Source organism: Gnatocerus cornutus, chromosome 8 (genome assembly GCF_029298725.1).
Source record: "Gnatocerus cornutus isolate USDA-ARS CGAHR chromosome 8, icGnaCorn1.1, whole genome shotgun sequence".
In the NCBI taxonomy this organism is placed as follows: domain Eukaryota; kingdom Metazoa; phylum Arthropoda; class Insecta; order Coleoptera; family Tenebrionidae; genus Gnatocerus; species Gnatocerus cornutus.
Window position 1 is genome coordinate 5,889,179 of NC_142240.1, and position 23,678 is coordinate 5,912,856.

General features: G+C 35.5%; 1 protein-coding gene across 1 annotated transcript; it reads left to right on the forward strand.

Annotated features, from left to right (window-relative positions):
- Window positions 1–3,106: 3,106 nt before the first annotated feature.
- LOC148169387 (uncharacterized) lies at window positions 3,107–4,938 on the forward strand. The gene is made up of 6 exons (XM_088044186.1): window positions 3,107–3,233; window positions 3,285–3,305; window positions 3,358–3,854; window positions 3,906–4,220; window positions 4,276–4,420; window positions 4,810–4,938. Exons 1-6 carry the CDS (start codon window positions 3,107–3,109, stop codon window positions 4,905–4,907), a joined length of 1,203 nt encoding a protein of 400 aa, XP_087900312.1. The 3' UTR covers window positions 4,908–4,938.
- The last annotated feature ends 18,740 nt before the right edge of the window (window positions 4,939–23,678 follow it).

Here is a 23,678-nt window from a genome sequence, read left to right on the forward strand (position 1 = left end):
TTATCTCAACAGTAATAGTGAAGATGAAAAGAAAATTGTAGTTCATTATTTGTATAAATATGGGTATCTTTTCGGTGATAGTACTGACGAATCATCATCATCATTATCATCATCAGACTCCTTATCATTATTAGAAAATAATAACGAAAAAATAAGATCTGCTTTATTTGAATTTCAAGAATTCTACAGCTTAAATTCGACTGGAGAGATTGATAACGAAACATTAAAATTTATCGAACGTCCTCGTTGTGGTATACCGGATACCTTATCGGATTTTAATCTAAAGAAAGATAAAATATGGCATCACATGAACCTCACGTGGCGTGCATATATGAGAGATGAAAAAATTAAAAAAATTATTCGTGAAGCATTTCAAATTTGGGAGCAAAATACCAATTTTAAGTTTATCGAAGAGAATTTCAGCAGATTTCCAAATATTTTTATTACATTCGCCAACGGTGTGCATTCTTATTTCATACATCGAAGACCCTGCTCTAGTAAATTAGATGGAGAAGGAGGAGTTTTAGCACATGCTGATTATCCTAATCATTCAAATGTATCGGAAGTGCATATTGATTCAGCGGAAAGATGGAATTTTTACGATAACCCAAACGAAAATGATTTAGATTTTTTGTCTGTTATTCTTCACGAAATCGGACATACCTTAGGATTACAACATTCATATATAAATTCATCTATTATGTATGCTTATTATCAACATGGTAAAAAATCTTTAGATACTGATGATATACGAGCAATTGAAAATTTATATGGAACATATTTGCCTACTACCAAAAGTATTAACCAGAAGAATGAAAATACTTTTCCAACTACTGCTACAACAACAACCACAACTACTACTACTACAGCTACCACTAGTATCAGCTCATCTTCATCGAGTTCAGCACAAAATGAAACATATCCGGATTTGTGTAAATTAAATAAAAAAATCAGTACGTTTTTAATTGTAAAAAACCATTTTTATATTTTTTACAAAAAATGGGTATGGTTAATCGAAATTGGAAAAAATTCATATACGAAACCAATGTTAATTACTGATTGGTTGAAATTTCTTCCATTGGATTTTAAGGAAATTTCTGTAATATTTCAATTGCCTTCAAATAATGAAGAAAAAGTAATGATTATTGTAAAAAATCAAATTTATATCGTAAAATTACCTCAATTAACATTATCAAGTAAAAATAATAACCCGATAACTGTAGAAAAAATGTTTAACATTTCATCACCAATTCGTTCAGCATTAATGACTTATTCTGGTGATGTGATATTATTTCTCGATCATAATAAATTTGTAAACATTAATCCGTGTTCTAATAAAATAAATAGTGTCGGCTTGATATCGGAACGATTTCCAGGCGTTCCTGCACATAAATTATTAGGTGCAATACGATATGTTAACGGAAAAATGTACTTTTTTAATAAAATGAATTTCTTTGAGTTCGATGAATTTTTAAATGCGGTCACACGATCCGCTATCAAAGATTTGTCGATATTCGGAATAAATTGCCCCAATGAAAACATTTTGATTCAAATTAAGAATTTACTATCTCGGCTTGTAACATTCGAAAATAAAGAAGAAGAAGGAGAAGAAATAGAAGATGATAATGAGTAAATTAAAAATTTTAATTATACTTATATTATACTTATATTTTTTATAAGTTTTATAAATAAAATGCTAATAAAACCACCGTTTTTTATCAAATTAGTTTAAAGGATTTTGTAAAAATACGAAGTTGTGGTAAAAGTGGTTTCCGTGTTTTATAAAAAACATTCTGTTAGTGGTAATGTTTCCGTCTTATCTGTAGAAAATATTACATCACCAACTCGATCAGTGTTAACGGTTTTTAATAATATGAATTTAATTGTGTTCACCCGATCGAATATTAAAGATTTGTCGATATTCGAAATAAATTGTTCTAATGAAAAACAATTTGATTTAAATTATCCCAATTTGTCAGAATGATGAGTAAATCAGATTTTAACTTTATTACTGATTAATGAAATATTAAGGAAAACTACAGCTTTTTATCAAATTAGTTCATTGGTTAGGTTTTCCGTTCAATTACGTAATTTATGGTAATCGTGGTTTCCCAGATTTATTAAAAAACGTTCCCTCAGTGGTAAAGTTCCGTGTTTTATATTCTTATATTTCCAGTCGAATCAATTGCAATAAGTCGTGCTGTCGTTTGCTAATCAATCAATCAATTACAGTAAAAATGAGTGGTTCAGCTCCAAAATCGTTGCAAAACTTAACGTTTATACAAATAATAAAATCTTTTCCATTTGGAAATAGCATTGTTAATTTATACAATATTTTACCGACAATTTTATGGTACGATTTTCTCAAATTTTATTGGACTGAAAGACTTGAGAATGATATTATAATCTCCGTTGAAAATGCTGAAAGTGGTACCGAATTTGCTAATTGTCAATGTGAAAATTGTCTTAATCAAAATTATACGTGGGGTGAAAGAGTGAAGTGTGAAAACTTTATGAAACTACTGATATACCAAAACCCTTATTATAATGAATACGGACTACATATTCGAAATATTCAAAGATACAAGTACATTTGCATAAATTTCGATTTTTATGATGTTACGTTTGGTGATGATGAATACCTCTGTATGTTTGGAGTATGTTTTAAATGTGTGGACCACATAATTTCATTAAACGTTACATCTTATTCAGATTTTAGTATTAAACTAAAAAAAGTTGTTTTACATTATGTCATAAAATCTACTAAATTGTACCAATACGTAGGTGATTCTGGGTCTTGGTGTGGATGGTGCATCAACAAACCATTATTTTCAATACAGTCATTTAAAAGGTGTTGTATTAAATTACATTTGAAAAAATATACATTAGCAAGTACTGTACATATTTCATCGTCTTCTTCCTCTTCTTCGGTGGTTTCTACCGATGATGAAATATTTTAATTTTAGAACCAATCAAATTTACGCTTTTGCTTATCATTTTTGTGTGACGTAATAAATTATTTCATACAAGGAGATCTATTATTCATTTCAGTTTCAGACACTTCATTCTAGTTTTACTGTCCGCGTGCATTACTTAAATCATTAAAATGAATTCCAATCATCATAATACTCTTCAGTCATTAAATGACACCGCTTCATGCACATTGCCCAATCGTGTTCGGGCAAATGAAGACTTAGTAGTTGATCATTCGTATAAAATTATTAATATAAAGTGTATTAAAACAAAATTTGGAAATTCGGTTGTTTGTTCTGTTGATGGAAAAGGTGATCTCTTTTTACCCAAACGTTTGGCGCAAAACTTTTTGGATAATTCCGAGCTTCGAAATTATTTGTTGAGCGGTAAAGGATCAAGTATCATCTTCAGAGGGCAGAAAGACGTTGGTAAGGCAGAAAAGGCCAACGTTTTTGAATTTGAGAAACATGAATAAATCAACGAAACTATCATCATCGTCGTCGTCATCGTCATCATCAGCATCTTCATCAACATCATCTACTAGCATGGATGAACAAATCAAGAACATAGAAAACATGTTGAACAATATTTCTTTGGATTCGAAAGAAAATGTGACCGAAATCAATGAAGAAATTGCAAAGTCAACAAAAGAATGTAAAAACCTATTGTTGAGTTCATCAAAATCTGTCTGGGAAAAACGCAAAAATCAAACAAAATTTATTCAACTTCAATGTTTAAAACATTTACTAGACGAAAAACTACAAGCATTTTCCCATCATCATCATCATCAACCTCAAGGAAGTGGACTGCAGCAGCACCAGCACCAGCAATCAACATCATCATTAACATCAGCTCCACTACGAAGGTTATCTCTAATCAAAGTAAGTAGTCTTTATTTTAACTAAATTTTGGTATTAATTTCTCCTTTACAGCCATTATTGGCGTTCAAATCGCGCGTTGAGACCTACATTCTCTACAACCATAACCATGTGGAACTTTTCGAGTTGTTGGTTGATTCGATGAATATGATTAAAGATTTGTTACATAAAAAAATTAAACAATTGGGTGCTCTCAAATTTAATTTGGAATTATGTAGCAAATATGTGTTAAGGCTGGCGGATGATGATGATAAAGTCAACGGAGAAAATAAATACTTTACTACTGAAAATAAAATATTTTTGAAAACAACAACGAATGAGAAACTACACGATATTTTGACGCTTTTATTTCGAAATCTCATTGCCCAAGTAAGTACTTACATGTCTTATTATTATTAGTATTAATTTAATTTTTCATTCGCAGACATGTAATTTTGAATCGTCTGGAAGTGGATGGCAACTTGATTCAATTTTATTTCTAACTCTCTCAATCGACAAATTCGTTAAAATATCAGCAGGATCAAATTCATACATGCCACAGTCGAGAAAGTTGAAGCACAAAAATAGAGGTAATAATATCAATGTCTTGATTTTAACACTAACATCTATATTAACATCACTTACCGCATAAAGATTGATTTAACACAATTTATTCGTTAGATTCGAATTTAAATTCAAGTTATGAAATGTAGGTATTGTGAAAAATCGTATTCTGAACAGGCTATTTATCGCTTTATCGTTTATTTCAGCTTTAAAAATGGGTACGACAGAATACATTTAATTCAAATACATCACTTTGCACATTTAAAATTAATAAAAGCTTTATCACCTTTTGACAATAAACGATTTATTAGTTTAAATAAAATTAATTCACTTTCGTGGGGATCATTATTCAATTTATTCTAATCATCACATTGATGATCATTCTTATGAAATATTGATAATATTTTTCTCACAGATCACTGCAACGATGAGGACGACGACGACGACGACTATAATAAGAAAAAATATAAGCTCCTTACCAAAAAACGCCAAACACGCTTTTCATATATGTAATTAGTTAAGTAATTCTTTATTGCTTATATTGCACGCCCTTTATTTTGAATAATAAATAAAACTTTATACTTTTATTTAATTTTATTTGTATATAATATATTTACAAAGCAATAAATTGAAAAGAAGGCTTCCTTTTCCGTGGTCTTCCACGCCTTCGAATTGTCTCAGGATACTGTGAAGATATTCAAAAATAAATTCCTTGAATTGAAAATATATGAAAAAAGGAACTCACCTTATGGTAAATATGTAGGCCCCATGTATTGTTTATACAACCTACACTGCCTAGTTCACACCCTGATATGTTGAGAATTTCAGCATCTTCAGGGAGTTTTTCAAGAGACACCAAGACAAACTGACAAAGATAGGTTAAAATAAAACATAAATATATTATATAAAGATCATAAACTTACAAATTTACGATTGGGCCATCGGTTTCTAATAATTGATTTGACTTCTTCTCTTGTTTGCGTATTCATTTTGAATACTTGTAAATTACGGAAGTTCAATTGGATTTATATTTGCACGCACCACCCACTCACACACCTCTTATCGAATTTAAAATTTGCGCTAAAAATATGACATCTACTAATGTTGATTCCTGATTCCAGATTCCTGCATACATTAGACGACCTGCAGAATTTTTTTTTTTTTCATTAATTTATTATTATATAGGTACTCGATCGCTATAATAGTGTCATTGCCCATACACTTTTTACATATTTCCAGAAAATTTTTTAATCGATAATACAGATTTCTACCACACCACGATGGATAGATGGCGTGCACTCCACCATTTTTAAATATCCCGCTACAGAAAATCGTACATACGACCCACCAAAAGTCTCATAAAAAATACAAGCAGCGACTGAAAATCTCAAACACCTTGTTTATACCCTGCGAACTATTTTAAATTTTTGTCTTGTTTGAAAACATCTAGTTTGGTCTGTTATCAATGTTTGCGGTTATTCCGAGAAACGCGGAAATCAGACCAAATGACCACACCCAAATAACGAACTATTTTACATGTTTTTTCCGAGAAATTATAATATTTTTTTCCGAGAAATTGCAATTTTTTCCGAGAACCGCACTCAAATTTTTTTGAATTTTTTGCTCTCTCTCTAGCGCCCTCTATGATTGTCACCCAAACCGTCACCGCCATCTTGATCCTCTACCAGCTGTCACAATTAAAGACGCCATCTTGAACGATCAAATGTCAAATTTACAGCCATCTGTCAATTCAAATTTCCCGCCGCCAGCTGTCAAATTTCCACCGCCATCTGTCAAATTTTTAAATTTCCCGCCGTTTAGCCGCGCACGCGCAAATTGAACTGTTTATCGGCTCGCGGCGCCTCCAACCGGCTACACATTTCAATTTCCCGCCACCAGCTGTCAAATTCCCACCGCCATCTGTCAAATTTTTAAATCACCCGCCACCTGATTGGCAGATGACCAGCAATACGCCGGAAGAGCCGCCGACACCATCTGTGCGCCTGATTGGTAGATGACCAGCAATACATCACCGGACGGGCGCTCGAGATTACGACTTCCGGTCTAGAACCGGCTTTGTATCACTACTGCTGTTTTCTTGCAATTCAGCCGTTGAATCTAGGTAAAAAGTCATGATTTTGTAGATTTAGTGCTCATCTTTGCGCATTCAAGATAGAAAACAACGAAAATCGGCGAGAAATCGTTGTTTTGCATCGTAATATGCAGTTTTCTCTAAGAATTTTGATGATTTCGTGCAGAATTCTGCTGTTTTCTTGCAATTCAGCCGTTGAATCTTGGTAGAAAGTCATGATTTTGTAGATTTAGTGCTCTTCTTTGCGAATTCAAGCCAGAAAACAACGAAAATCGGCGAGAAATCGTCGTTTTGCATCGAAATATGCGGTTTTCTCTAAGAATTTTGACGATTTAGTGCAGAATTCTGCTGTTTACTTGCAATTCAGCCGTTGAATCTTGGTAAAAAGTCATGATTTTGTAGATTTCGTGCTCTTCTTTACGAATTCAAGCCAGAAAACAACGAAAATCGGCGAGAAATCGTCGTTTTGCATCGAAATATGCGGTTTTCTCTAAGAATTTTGATGATTTCGTGCAGAATTCTGCTGTTTTCTTGCAATTCAGCCGTTGAATCTTGGTAAAAAGTGATGATTTTGTAGATTTCGTGCTCTTCTTTGCGAATTCAAGCCAGAAAACAACGAAAATCGGCGAGAAATCGTCGCTTTGCATCGAAATATGCGGTTTTCTGTAAGAATTTTGATGATTTCGTGCAGAATTCTGCTGTTTTCTTGCAATTCAGCCGTTGAATCTAGGTAAAAAGTCATGATTTTGTAGATTTCGTGCTCTTCTTGGCGAATTCAAGATAGAAAACAACGAAAATCGTCGAGAAATCGTTGTTTTGCATCGAAATATGCGGTTTTCTGTAAGAATTTTGATGATTTCGTGCAGAATTCTGCTGTTTTCTTGCAATTCAGCCGCTGAATCTAGGTAAAAAGTCATGATTTTGTAGATTTCGTGCTCTTCTTGGCGAATTCAAGATAGAAAACAACGAAAATCGGCGAGAAATCGTTGTTTTGCATCGAAATATGCAGTTTTCTCTAAGAATTTTGATGATTTCGTGCAGAATTCTGCTGTTTTCTTGCAATTCAGCCGTTGAATCTTGGTAAAAAGTCATGATTTTGTAGATTTCGTGCTCTTCTTTGCGAATTCAAGCCAGAAAACAACGAAAATCGGCGAGAAATCGTCGTTTTGCATCGAAATATGCGGTTTTCTCTAAGAATTTTGACGATTTCGTGCAGACTTCTGCTGTTTTCTTGCAATTCAGCAGTTGAATCTTGGTAAAAAGTCATGATTTTGTAGATTTCGTGCTCTTCTTTGCGAATTCAAGATAGAAAACAACGAAAATCAGCGAGAAATCGTCGTTTTGCATCGAAATATGCGGTTTTCTCTAAGAATTTTGATGATTTCGTGCAGAATTCTGCTGTTTTCTTGCAATTCAGCCGTTGAATCTTGGTAAAAAGTCATGATTTTGTAGATTTCGTGCTCTTCTTTGCGAATTCATGCCAGAAAACAACGAAAATCGGCGAGAAATCGTCGTTTTGCATCGAAATATGCGGTTTTCTGTAAGAATTTTGATGATTTCGTGCAGAATTCTGCTGTTTTCTTGCAATTCAGCCGTTGAATCTTGGTAAAAAGTCATGATTTTGTAGATTTCGTGCTCTTCTTTGCGAATTCAAGCCAGAAAACAACAAAAATCGGCGAGAAATCGTCGTTTTGCATCGAAATATGCGGTTTTCTGTAAGAATTTTGATGATTTCGTGCAGAATTCTGCTGTTTTCTTGCAATTCAGCTGTTGAATCTTGGTAAAAAGTCATGATTTTGTAGATTTCGTGCTCTTCTTTGCGAATTCAAGCCAGAAAACAACAAAAATCGGCGAGAAATCGTCGTTTTGCATCGAAATATACGGTTTTCTGTAAGAATTTTGATGATTTCGTGCAGAATTCTGCTGTTTTCTTGCAATTCAGCCGTTGAATCTTGGTAAAAAGTGATGATTTTGTAGATTTCGTGCTCTTCTTTGCGAATTCAAGCCAGAAAACAACGAAAATCGGCGAGAAATCGTCGTTTTGCATCGAAATATGCGGTTTTCTCTAAGAATTTTGATGATTTCGTGCAGAATTCTGCTGTTTTCTTGCAATTCAGCCGTTGAATCTTGGTAAAAAGTGATGATTTTGTAGATTTCGTGCTCTTCTTTGCGAATTCAAGCCAGAAAACAACGAAAATCGGCGAGAAATCGTCGTTTTGCATCGAAATATGCGGATTTCTCTAAGAATTTTGATGATTTCGTGCAGAATTCTGCTGTTTTCTTGCAATTCAGTCGTTGAATCTTGGTAAAAAGTGATGATTTTGTAGATTTCGTGCTCTTCTTTGCGAATTAAAGCCAGAAAACAACGAAAATCGGCGAGAAATCGTCGTTTTGCATCGAAATATGCGGTTTTCTCTAAGAATTTTGACGATTTAGTGCAGAATTCTGCTGTTTACTTGCAATTCAGCCGTTGAATCTTGGTAAAAAGTCATGATTTTGTAGATTTCGTGCTCTTCTTTGCGAATTCAAGATAGAAAACAACGAAAATCAGCGAGAAATCCTCGTTTTGCATCGAAATATGCGGTTTTCTCTAAGAATTTTGATGATTTCGTGCAGAATTCTGCTGTTTTCTTGCAATTCAGCCGTTGAATCTTGGTAAAAAGTCATGATTTTGTAGATTTCGTGCTCTTCTTTGCAAATTCATGCCAGAAAACAACGAAAATCGGCGAGAAATCGTCGTTTTGCATCGAAATATGCGGTTTTCTGTAAGAATTTTGATGATTTCGTGCAGAATTCTGCTGTTTTCTTGCAGTTCAGCCGTTGAATCTTGGTAAAAAGTCATGATTTTGTAGATTTCCTGCTCTTCTTTGCGAATTCAATCCAGAAAACAACGAAAATCGGCGAGAAATCGTCGTTTTGCATCGAAATATGCGGTTTTCTGTAAGAATTTTGATGATTTCGTGCAGAATTCTGCTGTTTTCTTGCAATTCAGTCGTTGAATCTTGGTAAAAAGTGATGATTTTGTAGATTTCGTGCTCTTCTTTGCGAATTAAAGCCAGAAAACAACGAAAATCGGCGAGAAATCGTCGTTTTGCATCGAAATATGCGGTTTTCTCTAAGAATTTTGACGATTTAGTGCAGAATTCTGCTGTTTACTTGCAATTCAGCCGTTGAATCTTGGTAAAAAGTCATGATTTTGTAGATTTCGTGCTCTTCTTTGCGAATTCAAGATAGAAAACAACGAAAATCAGCGAGAAATCGTCGTTTTGCATCGAAATATGCGGTTTTCTCTAAGAATTTTGATGATTTCGTGCAGAATTCTGCTGTTTTCTTGCAATTCAGCCGTTGAATCTTGGTAAAAAGTCATGATTTTGTAGATTTCGTGCTCTTCTTTGCAAATTCATGCCAGAAAACAACGAAAATCGGCGAGAAATCGTCGTTTTGCATCGAAATATGCGGTTTTCTGTAAGAATTTTGATGATTTCGTGCAGAATTCTGCTGTTTTCTTGCAATTCAGCCGTTGAATCTTGGTAAAAAGTCATGATTTTGTAGATTTCCTGCTCTTCTTTGCGAATTCAATCCAGAAAACAACGAAAATCGGCGAGAAATCGTCGTTTTGCATCGAAATATGCGGTTTTCTGTAAGAATTTTGATGATTTCGTGCAGAATTCTGCTGTTTTCTTGCAATTCAGCCGTTGAATCTAGGTAAAAAGTCATGATTTTGTAGATTTCGTGCTCTTCTTGGCGAATTCAAGATAGAAAACAACGAAAATCGTCGAGAAATCGTTGTTTTGCATCGAAATATGCGGTTTTCTGTAAGAATTTTGATGATTTCGTGCAGAATTCTGCTGTTTTCTTGCAATTCAGCCGCTGAATCTAGGTAAAAAGTCATGATTTTGTAGATTTCGTGCTCTTCTTGGCGAATTCAAGATAGAAAACAACGAAAATCGGCGAGAAATCGTTGTTTTGCATCGAAATATGCAGTTTTCTCTAAGAATTTTGATGATTTCGTGCAGAATTCTGCTGTTTTCTTGCAATTCAGCCGTTGAATCTTGGTAAAAAGTCATGATTTTGTAGATTTCGTGCTCTTCTTTGCGAATTCAAGCCAGAAAACAACGAAAATCGGCGAGAAATCGTCGTTTTGCATCGAAATATGCGGTTTTCTCTAAGAATTTTGACGATTTCGTGCAGACTTCTGCTGTTTTCTTGCAATTCAGCAGTTGAATCTTGGTAAAAAGTCATGATTTTGTAGATTTCGTGCTCTTCTTTGCGAATTCAAGATAGAAAACAACGAAAATCAGCGAGAAATCGTCGTTTTGCATCGAAATATGCGGTTTTCTCTAAGAATTTTGATGATTTCGTGCAGAATTCTGCTGTTTTCTTGCAATTCAGCCGTTGAATCTTGGTAAAAAGTCATGATTTTGTAGATTTCGTGCTCTTCTTTGCGAATTCATGCCAGAAAACAACGAAAATCGGCGAGAAATCGTCGTTTTGCATCGAAATATGCGGTTTTCTGTAAGAATTTTGATGATTTCGTGCAGAATTCTGCTGTTTTCTTGCAATTCATTCGTTGAATCTTGGTAAAAAGTCATGATTTTGTAGATTTCGTGCTCTTCTTTGCGAATTCAAGCCAGAAAACAACAAAAATCGGCGAGAAATCGTCGTTTTGCATCGAAATATGCGGTTTTCTGTAAGAATTTTGATGATTTCGTGCAGAATTCTGCTGTTTTCTTGCAATTCAGCCGTTGAATCTAGGTAAAAAGTCATGATTTTGTAGATTTAGTGCTCTTCTTTGCGCATTCAAGATAGAAAACAACGAAAATCGGCGAGAAATCGTTGTTTTGCATCGTAATATGCAGTTTTCTCTAAGAATTTTGATGATTTCGTGCAGAATTCTGCTGTTTTCTTGCAATTCAGCCGTTGAATCTTGGTAAAAAGTCATGATTTTGTAGATTTAGTGCTCTTCTTTGCGAATTCAAGCCAGAAAACAACGAAAATCGGCGAGAAATCGTCGTTTTGCATCGAAATATGCGGTTTTCTCTAAGAATTTTGACGATTTAGTGCAGAATTCTGCTGTTTACTTGCAATTCAGCCGTTGAATCTTGGTAAAAAGTCATGATTTTGTAGATTTCGTGCTCTTCTTTACGAATTCAAGCCAGAAAACAACGAAAATCGGCGAGAAATCGTCGTTTTGCATCGAAATATGCGGTTTTCTCTAAGAATTTTGATGATTTCGTGCAGAATTCTGCTGTTTTCTTGCAATTCAGCCGTTGAATCTTGGTAAAAAGTGATGATTTTGTAGATTTCGTGCTCTTCTTTGCGAATTCAAGCCAGAAAACAACGAAAATCGGCGAGAAATCGTCGTTTTGCATCGAAATATGCGGTTTTCTGTAAGAATTTTGATGATTTCGTGCAGAATTCTGCTGTTTTCTTGCAATTCAGCCGTTGAATCTTGGTAAAAAGTTATGATTTTGTAGATTTCCTGCTCTTCTTTGCGAATTCAATCCAGAAAACAACGAAAATCGGCGAGAAATCGTCGTTTTGCATCGAAATATGCGGTTTTCTGTAAGAATTTTGATGATTTCGTGCAGAATTCTGCTGTTTTCTTGCAATTCAGCCGTTGAATCTAGGTAAAAAGTCATGATTTTGTAGATTTCGTGCTCTTCTTGGCGAATTCAAGATAGAAAACAACGAAAATCGTCGAGAAATCGTTGTTTTGCATCGAAATATGCGGTTTTCTGTAAGAATTTTGATGATTTCGTGCAGAATTCTGCTGTTTTCTTGCAATTCAGCCGCTGAATCTAGGTAAAAAGTCATGATTTTGTAGATTTCGTGCTCTTCTTGGCGAATTCAAGATAGAAAACAACGAAAATCGGCGAGAAATCGTTGTTTTGCATCGAAATATGCAGTTTTCTCTAAGAATTTTGATGATTTCGTGCAGAATTCTGCTGTTTTCTTGCAATTCAGCCGTTGAATCTTGGTAAAAAGTCATGATTTTGTAGATTTCGTGCTCTTCTTTGCGAATTCAAGCCAGAAAACAACGAAAATCGGCGAGAAATCGTCGTTTTGCATCGAAATATGCGGTTTTCTCTAAGAATTTTGACGATTTCGTGCAGACTTCTGCTGTTTTCTTGCAATTCAGCAGTTGAATCTTGGTAAAAAGTCATGATTTTGTAGATTTCGTGCTCTTCTTTGCGAATTCAAGATAGAAAACAACGAAAATCAGCGAGAAATCGTCGTTTTGCATCGAAATATGCGGTTTTCTCTAAGAATTTTGATGATTTCGTGCAGAATTCTGCTGTTTTCTTGCAATTCAGCCGTTGAATCTTGGTAAAAAGTCATGATTTTGTAGATTTCGTGCTCTTCTTTGCGAATTCATGCCAGAAAACAACGAAAATCGGCGAGAAATCGTCGTTTTGCATCGAAATATGCGGTTTTCTGTAAGAATTTTGATGATTTCGTGCAGAATTCTGCTGTTTTCTTGCAATTCATTCGTTGAATCTTGGTAAAAAGTCATGATTTTGTAGATTTCGTGCTCTTCTTTGCGAATTCAAGCCAGAAAACAACAAAAATCGGCGAGAAATCGTCGTTTTGCATCGAAATATGCGGTTTTCTGTAAGAATTTTGATGATTTCGTGCAGAATTCTGCTGTTTTCTTGCAATTCAGCCGTTGAATCTAGGTAAAAAGTCATGATTTTGTAGATTTAGTGCTCTTCTTTGCGCATTCAAGATAGAAAACAACGAAAATCGGCGAGAAATCGTTGTTTTGCATCGTAATATGCAGTTTTCTCTAAGAATTTTGATGATTTCGTGCAGAATTCTGCTGTTTTCTTGCAATTCAGCCGTTGAATCTTGGTAAAAAGTCATGATTTTGTAGATTTAGTGCTCTTCTTTGCGAATTCAAGCCAGAAAACAACGAAAATCGGCGAGAAATCGTCGTTTTGCATCGAAATATGCGGTTTTCTCTAAGAATTTTGACGATTTAGTGCAGAATTCTGCTGTTTACTTGCAATTCAGCCGTTGAATCTTGGTAAAAAGTCATGATTTTGTAGATTTCGTGCTCTTCTTTACGAATTCAAGCCAGAAAACAACGAAAATCGGCGAGAAATTGTCGTTTTGCATCGAAATATGCGGTTTTCTCTAAGAATTTTGATGATTTCGTGCAGAATTCTGCTGTTTTCTTGCAATTCAGCCGTTGAATCTTGGTAAAAAGTGATGATTTTGTAGATTTCGTGCTCTTCTTTGCGAATTCAAGCCAGAAAACAACGAAAATCGGCGAGAAATCGTCGCTTTGCATCGAAATATGCGGTTTTCTGTAAAAATTTTGATGATTTCGTGCAGAATTCTGCTGTTTTCTTGCAATTCAGCCGTTGAATCTTGGTAAAAAGTCATGATTTTGTAGATTTCCTGCTCTTCTTTGCGAATTCAATCCAGAAAACAACGAAAATCGGCGAGAAATCGTCGTTTTGCATCGAAATATGCGGTTTTCTGTAAGAATTTTGATGATTTCGTGCAGAATTCTGCTGTTTTCTTGCAATTCAGCCGTTGAATCTAGGTAAAAAGTCATGATTTTGTAGATTTCGTGCTCTTCTTGGCGAATTCAAGATAGAAAACAACGAAAATCGTCGAGAAATCGTTGTTTTGCATCGAAATATGCGGTTTTCTGTAAGAATTTTGATGATTTCGTGCAGAATTCTGCTGTTTTCTTGCAATTCAGCCGCTGAATCTAGGTAAAAAGTCATGATTTTGTAGATTTCGTGCTCTTCTTGGCGAATTCAAGATAGAAAACAACGAAAATCGGCGAGAAATCGTTGTTTTGCATCGAAATATGCAGTTTTCTCTAAGAATTTTGATGATTTCGTGCAGAATTCTGCTGTTTTCTTGCAATTCAGCCGTTGAATCTTGGTAAAAAGTCATGATTTTGTAGATTTCGTGCTCTTCTTTGCGAATTCAAGCCAGAAAACAACGAAAATCGGCGAGAAATCGTCGTTTTGCATCGAAATATGCGGTTTTCTCTAAGAATTTTGACGATTTCGTGCAGACTTCTGCTGTTTTCTTGCAATTCAGCAGTTGAATCTTGGTAAAAAGTCATGATTTTGTAGATTTCGTGCTCTTCTTTGCGAATTCAAGATAGAAAACAACGAAAATCAGCGAGAAATCGTCGTTTTGCATCGAAATATGCGGTTTTCTCTAAGAATTTTGATGATTTCGTGCAGAATTCTGCTGTTTTCTTGCAATTCAGCCGTTGAATCTTGGTAAAAAGTCATGATTTTGTAGATTTCGTGCTCTTCTTTGCGAATTCATGCCAGAAAACAACGAAAATCGGCGAGAAATCGTCGTTTTGCATCGAAATATGCGGTTTTCTGTAAGAATTTTGATGATTTCGTGCAGAATTCTGCTGTTTTCTTGCAATTCAGCCGTTGAATCTTGGTAAAAAGTCATGATTTTGTAGATTTCGTGCTCTTCTTTGCGAATTCAAGCCAGAAAACAACAAAAATCGGCGAGAAATCGTCGTTTTGCATCGAAATATGCGGTTTTCTGTAAGAATTTTGATGATTTCGTGCAGAATTCTGCTGTTTTCTTGCAATTCAGCCGTTGAATCTAGGTAAAAAATCATGATTTTGTAGATTTCGTGCTCTTCTTGGCGCATTCAAGATAGAAAACAACGAAAATCGGCGAGAAATCGTTGTTTTGCATCGTAATATGCAGTTTTCTCTAAGAATTTTGATGATTTCGTGCAGAATTCTGCTGTTTTCTTGCAATTCAGCCGTTGAATCTTGGTAAAAAGTCATGATTTTGTAGATTTAGTGCTCTTCTTTGCGAATTCAAGCCAGAAAACAACGAAAATCGGCGAGAAATCGTCGTTTTGCATCGAAATATGCGGTTTTCTCTAAGAATTTTGACGATTTAGTGCAGAATTCTGCTGTTTACTTGCAATTCAGCCGTTGAATCTTGGTAAAAAGTCATGATTTTGTAGATTTCGTGCTCTTCTTTACGAATTCAAGCCAGAAAACAACGAAAATCTGCGAGAAATCGTCGTTTTGCATCGAAATATGCGGTTTTCTCTAAGAATTTTGATGATTTCGTGCAGAATTCTGCTGTTTTCTTGCAATTCAGCCGTTGAATCTTGGTAAAAAGTGATGATTTTGTAGATTTCGTGCTCTTCTTTGCGAATTCAAGCCAGAAAACAACGAAAATCGGCGAGAAATCGTCGCTTTGCATCGAAATATGCGGTTTTCTGTAAGAATTTTGATGATTTCGTGCAGAATTCTGCTGTTTTCTTGCAATTCAGCCGTTGAATCTTGGTAAAAAGTCATGATTTTGTAGATTTTGTGCTCTTCTTTGCGAATTCAAGCCAGAAAACAACGAAAATCGCCGAGAAATCGTCGATTTGCATCGAAATATGCGGTTTTCTGTAAGAATTTTGATGATTTCGTGCAGAATTCTGCTGTTTTCTTACAATTCAGCCGTTGAATCTAGGTAAAAAGTCATGATTTTGTAGATTTCGTGCTCTTCTTGGCGAATTCAAGATAGAAAACAACGAAAATCGGCGAGAAATCGTTGTTTTGCATCGAAATATGCGGTTTTCTGTAAGAATTTTGATGATTTCGTGCAGAATTCTGCTGTTTTCTTGCAATTCAGCTGTTGAATCTAGGTAAAAAGTCATGATTTTGTAGATTTCGTGCTCTTCTTGGCGAATTCAAGATAGAAAACAACGAAAATCGGCGAGAAATCGTTGTTTTGCATCGAAATATGCAGTTTTCTCTAAGAATTTTGATGATTTCGTGCAGAATTCAGCCGTTGAATCTTGGTAAAAAGTCATGATTTTGTAGATTTCGTGCTCTTCTTTGCGAATTCAAGCCAGAAAACAACGAAAATCGGCGAGAAATCGTCGTTTTGCATCGAAATATGCGGTTTTCTCTAAGAATTTTGACGATTTCGTGCAGAATTCTGCTGTTTTCTTGCAATTCAGCCGTTGAATCTTGGTAAAAAGTCATGATTTTGTAGATTTCGTGCTCTTCTATGCAAATTCATGCCAGAAAACAACGAAAATCGGCGAGAAATCGTCGTTTTGCATCGAAATATGCGGATTTCTGTAAGAATTTTGATGATTTCGTGCAGAATTCTGCTGTTTTCTTGCAATTCAGCCGTTGAATCTTGGTAAAAAGTCATGATTTTGTAGATTTCCTGCTCTTCTTTGCGAATTCAATCCAGAAAACAACGAAAATCGGCGAGAAATCGTCGTTTTGCATCGAAATATGCGGTTTTCTGTAAGAATTTTGATGATTTCGTGCAGAATTCTGCTGTTTTCTTGCAATTCAGCCGTTGAATCTAGGTAAAAAGTCATGATTTTGTAGATTTCGTGCTCTTCTTGGCGAATTCAAGATAGAAAACAACGAAAATCGTCGAGAAATCGTTGTTTTGCATCGAAATATGCGGTTTTCTGTAAGAATTTTGATGATTTCGTGCAGAATTCTGCTGTTTTCTTGCAATTCAGCCGCTGAATCTAGGCAAAAAGTCATGATTTTGTAGATTTCGTGCTCTTCTTGGCGAATTCAAGATAGAAAACAACGAAAATCGGCGAGAAATCGTTGTTTTGCATCGAAATATGCAGTTTTCTCTAAGAATTTTGATGATTTCGTGCAGAATTCTGCTGTTTTCTTGCAATTCAGCCGTTGAATCTTGGTAAAAAGTCATGATTTTGTAGATTTCGTGCTCTTCTTTGCGAATTCAAGCCAGAAAACAACAAAAATCGGCGAGAAATCGTCGTTTTGCATCGAAATATGCGGTTTTCTCTAAGAATTTTGACGATTTCGTGCAGACTTCTGCTGTTTTCTTGCAATTCAGCAGTTGAATCTTGGTAAAAAGTCATGATTTTGTAGATTTCGTGCTCTTCTTTGCGAATTCAAGATAGAAAACAACGAAAATCAGCGAGAAATCGTCGTTTTGCATCGAAATATGCGGTTTTCTCTAAGAATTTTGATGATTTCGTGCAGAATTCTGCTGTTTTCTTGCAATTCAGCCGTTGAATCTTGGTAAAAAGTCATTATTTTGTAGATTTCGTGCTCTTCTTTGCGAATTCATGCCAGAAAACAACGAAAATCGGCGAGAAATTGTCGTTTTGCATCGAAATATGCGGTTTTCTGTAAGAATTTTGATGATTTCGTGCAGAATTCTGCTGTTTTCTTGCAATTCAGCCGTTGAATCTTGGTAAAAAGTCATGATTTTGTAGATTTCGTGCTCTTCTTTGCGAATTCAAGCCAGAAAACAACAAAAATCGGCGAGAAATCGTCGTTTTGCATCGAAATATGCGGTTTTCTGTAAGAATTTTGATGATTTCGTGCAGAATTCTGCTGTTTTCTTGCAATTCAGCCGTTGAATCTAGGTAAAAAATCATGATTTTGTAGATTTCGTGCTCTTCTTGGCGCATTCAAGATAGAAAACAACGAAAATCGGCGAGAAATCGTTGTTTTGCATCGTAATATGCAGTTTTCTCTAAGAATTTTGATGATTTCGTGCAGAATTCTGCTGTTTTCTTGCAATTCAGCCGTTGAATCTTGGTAAAAAGTCATGATTTTGTAGATTTAGTGCTCTTCTTTGCGAATTCAAGCCAGAAAACAACGAAAATCGGCGAGAAATCATCGTTTTGCATCGAAATATGCGGTTTTCTCTAAGAATTTTGACGATTTAGTGCAGAATTCTGCTGTTTACTTGCAATTCAGCTGTTGAATCTTGGTAAAAAGTCATGATTTTGTAGATTTCGTGCTCTTCTTTACGAATTCTAGCCAGAAAACAACGAAAATCGGCGAGAAATCGTCGTTTTGCATCGAAATATGCGGTTTTCTCTAAGAATTTTGATGATTTCGTGCAGAATTCTGCTGTTTTCTTGCAATTCAGCCGTTGAATCTTGGTAAAAAGTGATGATTTTGTAGATTTCGTGCTCTTCTTTGCGAATTCAAGCCAGAAAACAACGAAAATCGGCGAGAAATCGTCGCTTTGCATCGAAATATGCGGTTTTCTGTAAGAATTTTGATGATTTCGTGCAGAATTCTGCTGTTTTCTTGCAATTCAGCCGTTGAATCTTGGTAAAAAGTCATGATTTTGTAGATTTTGTGCTCTTCTTTGCGAATTCAAGCCAGAAAACAACGAAAATCGCCGAGAAATCGTCGATTTGCATCGAAATATGCGGTTTTCTGTAAGAATTTTGATGATTTCGTGCAGAATTCTGCTGTTTTCTTGCAATTCAGCCGTTGAATCTTGGTAAAAAGTGATGATTTTGTAGATTTCGTGCTCTTCTTTGCGAATTCAAGCCAGAAAACAACGAAAATCGGCGAGAAATCGTCGTTTTGCATCGAAATATGCGGTTTTCTGTAAGAATTTTGATGATTTCGTGCAGAATTCTGCTGTTTTCTTGCAATTCAGCCGTTGAATCTTGGTAAAAAGTTATGATTTTGTAGATTTCCTGCTCTTCTTTGCGAATTCAATCCAGAAAACAACGAAAATCGGCGAGAAATCGTCGTTTTGCATCGAAATATGCGGTTTTCTGTAAGAATTTTGATGATTTCGTGCAGAATTCTGCTGTTTTCTTGCAATTCAGCCGTTGAATCTAGGTAAAAAGTCATGATTTTGTAGATTTCGTGCTCTTCTTGGCGAATTCAAGATAGAAAACAACGAAAATCGTCGAGAAATCGTTGTTTTGCATCGAAATATGCGGTTTTCTGTAAGAATTTTGATGATTTCGTGCAGAATTCTGCTGTTTTCTTGCAATTCAGCCGCTGAATCTAGGTAAAAAGTCATGATTTTGTAGATTTCGTGCTCTTCTTGGCGAATTCAAGATAGAAAACAACGAAAATCGGCGAGAAATCGTTGTTTTGCATCGAAATATGCAGTTTTCTCTAAGAATTTTGATGATTTCGTGCAGAATTCTGCTGTTTTCTTGCAATTCAGCCGTTGAATCTTGGTAAAAAGTCATGATTTTGTAGATTTCGTGCTCTTCTTTGCGAATTCAAGCCAGAAAACAACGAAAATCGGCGAGAAATCGTCGTTTTGCAACGAAATATGCGGTTTTCTCTAAGAATTTTGACGATTTCGTGCAGACTTCTGCTGTTTTCTTGCAATTCAGCAGTTGAATCTTGGTAAAAAGTCATGATTTTGTAGATTTCGTGCTCTTCTTTGCGAATTCAAGATAGAAAACAACGAAAATCAGCGAGAAATCGTCGTTTTGCATCGAAATATGCGGTTTTCTCTAAGAATTTTGATGATTTCGTGCAGAATTCTGCTGTTTTCTTGCAATTCAGCCGTTGAATCTTGGTAAAAAGTCATGATTTTGTAGATTTCGTGCTCTTCTTTGCGAATTCATGCCAGAAAACAACGAAAATCGGCGAGAAATCGTCGTTTTGCATCGAAATATGCGGTTTTCTGTAAGAATTTTGATGATTTCGTGCAGAATTCTGCTGTTTTCTTGCAATTCATTCGTTGAATCTTGGTAAAAAGTCATGATTTTGTAGATTTCGTGCTCTTCTTTGCGAATTCAAGCCAGAAAACAACAAAAATCGGCGAGAAATCGTCGTTTTGCATCGAAATATGCGGTTTTCTGTAAGAATTTTGATGATTTCGTGCAGAATTCTGCTGTTTTCTTGCAATTCAGCCGTTGAATCTTGGTAAAAAGTCATGATTTTGTAGATTTAGTGCTCTTCTTTGCGAATTCAAGCCAGAAAACAACGAAAATCGGCGAGAAATCGTCGTTTTGCATCGAAATATGCGGTTTTCTCTAAGAATTTTGACGATTTAGTGCAGAATTCTGCTGTTTACTTGCAATTCAGCCGTTGAATCTTGGTAAAAAGTCATGATTTTGTAGATTTCGTGCTCTTCTTTACGAATTCAAGCCAGAAAACAACGAAAATCGGCGAGAAATTGTCGTTTTGCATCGAAATATGCGGTTTTCTCTAAGAATTTTGATGATTTCGTGCAGAATTCTGCTGTTTTCTTGCAATTCAGCCGTTGAATCTTGGTAAAAAGTGATGATTTTGTAGATTTCGTGCTCTTCTTTGCGAATTCAAGCCAGAAAACAACGAAAATCGGCGAGAAATCGTCGCTTTGCATCGAAATATGCGGTTTTCTGTAAGAATTTTGATGATTTCGTGCAGAATTCTGCTGTTTTCTTGCAATTCAGCCGTTGAATCTTGGTAAAAAGTCATGATTTTGTAGATTTCCTGCTCTTCTTTGCGAATTCAATCCAGAAAACAACGAAAATCGGCGAGAAATTGTCGTTTTGCATCGAAATATGCGGTTTTCTGTAAGAATTTTGATGATTTCGTGCAGAATTCTGCTGTTTTCTTGCAATTCAGCCGTTGAATCTAGGTAAAAAGTCATGATTTTGTAGATTTCGTGCTCTTCTTGGCGAATTCAAGATAGAAAACAACGAAAATCGTCGAGAAATCGTTGTTTTGCATCGAAATATGCGGTTTTCTGTAAGAATTTTGATAATTTCGTGCAGAATTCTGCTGTTTTCTTGCAATTCAGCCGCTGAATCTAGGTAAAAAGTCATGATTTTGTAGATTTCGTGCTCTTCTTGGCGAATTCAAGATAGAAAACAACGAAAATCGGCGAGAAATCGTTGTTTTGCATCGAAATATGCAGTTTTCTCTAAGAATTTTGATGATTTCGTGCAGAATTCTGCTGTTTTCTTGCAATTCAGCCGTTGAATCTTGGTAAAAAGTCATGATTTTGTAGATTTCGTGCTCTTCTTTGCGAATTCAAGCCAGAAAACAACAAAAATCGGCGAGAAATCGTCGTTTTGCATCGAAATATGCGGTTTTCTGTAAGAATTTTGATGATTTCGTGCAGAATTCTGCTGTTTTCTTGCAATTCAGCCGTTGAATCTAGGTAAAAAATCATGATTTTGTAGATTTCGTGCTCTTCTTGGCGCATTCAAGATAGAAAACAACGAAAATCGGCGAGAAATCGTTGTTTTGCATCGTAATATGCAGTTTTCTCTAAGAATTTTGATGATTTCGTGCAGAATTCTGCTGTTTTCTTGCAATTCAGCCGTTGAATCTTGGTAAAAAGTCATGATTTTGTAGATTTAGTGCTCTTCTTTGCGAATTCAAGCCAGAAAACAACGAAAATCGGCGAGAAATCGTCGTTTTGCATCGAAATATGCGGTTTTCTCTAAGAATTTTGACGATTTAGTGCAGAATTCTGCTGTTTACTTGCAATTCAGCTGTTGAATCTTGGTAAAAAGTCATGATTTTGTAGATTTCGTGCTCTTCTTTACGAATTCTAGCCAGAAAACAACGAAAATCGGCGAGAAATCGTCGTTTTGCATCGAAATATGCGGTTTTCTCTAAGAATTTTGATGATTTCGTGCAGAATTCTGCTGTTTTCTTGCAATTCAGCCGTTGAATCTTGGTAAAAAGTGATGATTTTGTAGATTTCGTGCTCTTCTTTGCGAATTCAAGCCAGAAAACAACGAAAATCGGCGAGAAATCGTCGCTTTGCATCGAAATATGCGGTTTTCTGTAAGAATTTTGATGATTTCGTGCAGAATTCTGCTGTTTTCTTGCAATTCAGCCGTTGAATCTTGGTAAAAAGTCATGATTTTGTAGATTTTGTGCTCTTCTTTGCGAATTCAAGCCAGAAAACAACGAAAATCGCCGAGAAATCGTCGATTTGCATCGAAATATGCGGTTTTCTGTAAGAATTTTGATGATTTCGTGCAGAATTCTGCTGTTTTCTTGCAATTCAGCCGTTGAATCTAGGTAAAAAGTCATGATTTTGTAGATTTCGTGCTCTTCTTGGCGAATTCAAGATAGAAAACAACGAAAATCGGCGAGAAATCGTTGTTTTGAATCGAAATATGCGGTTTTCTGTAAGAATTTTGATGATTTCGTGCAGAATTCTGCTGTTTTCTTGCAATTCAGCCGTTGAATCTAGGGAAAAAGTCATGATTTTGTAGATTTCGTGCTCTTCTTGGCGAATTCAAGATAGAAAACAACGAAAATCGGCGAGAAATCGTTGTTTTGCATCGAAATATGCAGTTTTCTCTAAGAATTTTGATGATTTCGTGCAGAATTCAGCCGTTGAATCTTGGTAAAAAGTCATGATTTTGTAGATTTCGTGCTCTTCTTTGCGAATTCAAGCCAGAAAACAACGAAAATCGGCGAGAAATCGTCGTTTTGCATCGAAAAATGCGGTTTTCTTTAAGAATTTTGATGATTTCGTGCAGAATTCTGCTGTTTTCTTGCAATTCAGCCGTTGAATCTTGGTAAAATGTGATGATTTTGTAGATTTCGTGCTCTTCTTTGCGAATTCAAGCCAGAAAACAACGAAAATCGGCGAGAAATCGTCGTTTTGCATCGAAATATGCGGTTTTCTCTAAGAATTTTGATGATTTCGTGCAGAATTCTGCTGTTTTCTTGCAATTCAGCCGTTGAATCTTGGTAAAAAGTGATGATTTTGTAGATTTCGTGCTCTTCTTTGCGAATTAAAGCCAGAAAACAACGAAAATCGGCGAGAAATCGTCGTTTTGCATCGAAATATGCGGTTTTCTCTAAGAATTTTGACGATTTCGTGCAGAATTCTGCTGTTTTCTTGCAATTCAGCCCTTGAATCTTGGTAAAAAGTCATGATTTTGTAGATTGCGTGCTCTTCTTTGCAAATTCATGCCAGAAAACAACGAAAATCGGCGAGAAATCGTCGTTTTGCATCGAAATATGCGGTTTTCTGTAAGAATTTTGATGATTTCGTGCAGAATTCTGCTGTTTTCTTGCAATTCAGCCGTTGAATCTTGGTAAAAAGTCATGATTTTGTAGATTTCCTGCTCTTCTTTGCGAATTCAATCCAGAAAACAACGAAAATCGGCGAGAAATCGTCGTTTTGCATCGAAATATGCGGTTTTCTGTAAGAATTTTGATGATTTCGTGCAGAATTCTGCTGTTTTCTTGCAATTCAGCCGTTGAATCTAGGTAAAAAGTCATGATTTTGTAGATTTCGTGCTCTTCTTGGCGAATTCAAGATAGAAAACAACGAAAATCGTCGAGAAATCGTTGTTTTGCATCGAAATATGCGGTTTTCTGTAAGAATTTTGATGATTTCGTGCAGAATTCTGCTGTTTTCTTGCAATTCAGCCGCTGAATCTAGGTAAAAAGTCATGATTTTGTAGATTTCGTGCTCTTCTTGGCGAATTCAAG

What these genes read in the sequence shown, in the direction of transcription:
- LOC148169387 (XM_088044186.1), top strand. Translation starts at nt 3,107, where the DNA reads ATGAATTCCAATCATCATAATACTCTTCAGTCATTAAATGACACCGCT. An exon ending in GAAGGTTATCTCTAATCAAA is followed by an intron (nt 3,855 to 3,905) that starts GTAAGTAGTCTT and finishes TCTCCTTTACAG; the next exon opens with CCATTATTGGCGTTCAAATC. An exon ending in TTCGAAATCTCATTGCCCAA is followed by an intron (nt 4,221 to 4,275) that starts GTAAGTACTTAC and finishes TTTCATTCGCAG; the next exon opens with ACATGTAATTTTGAATCGTC.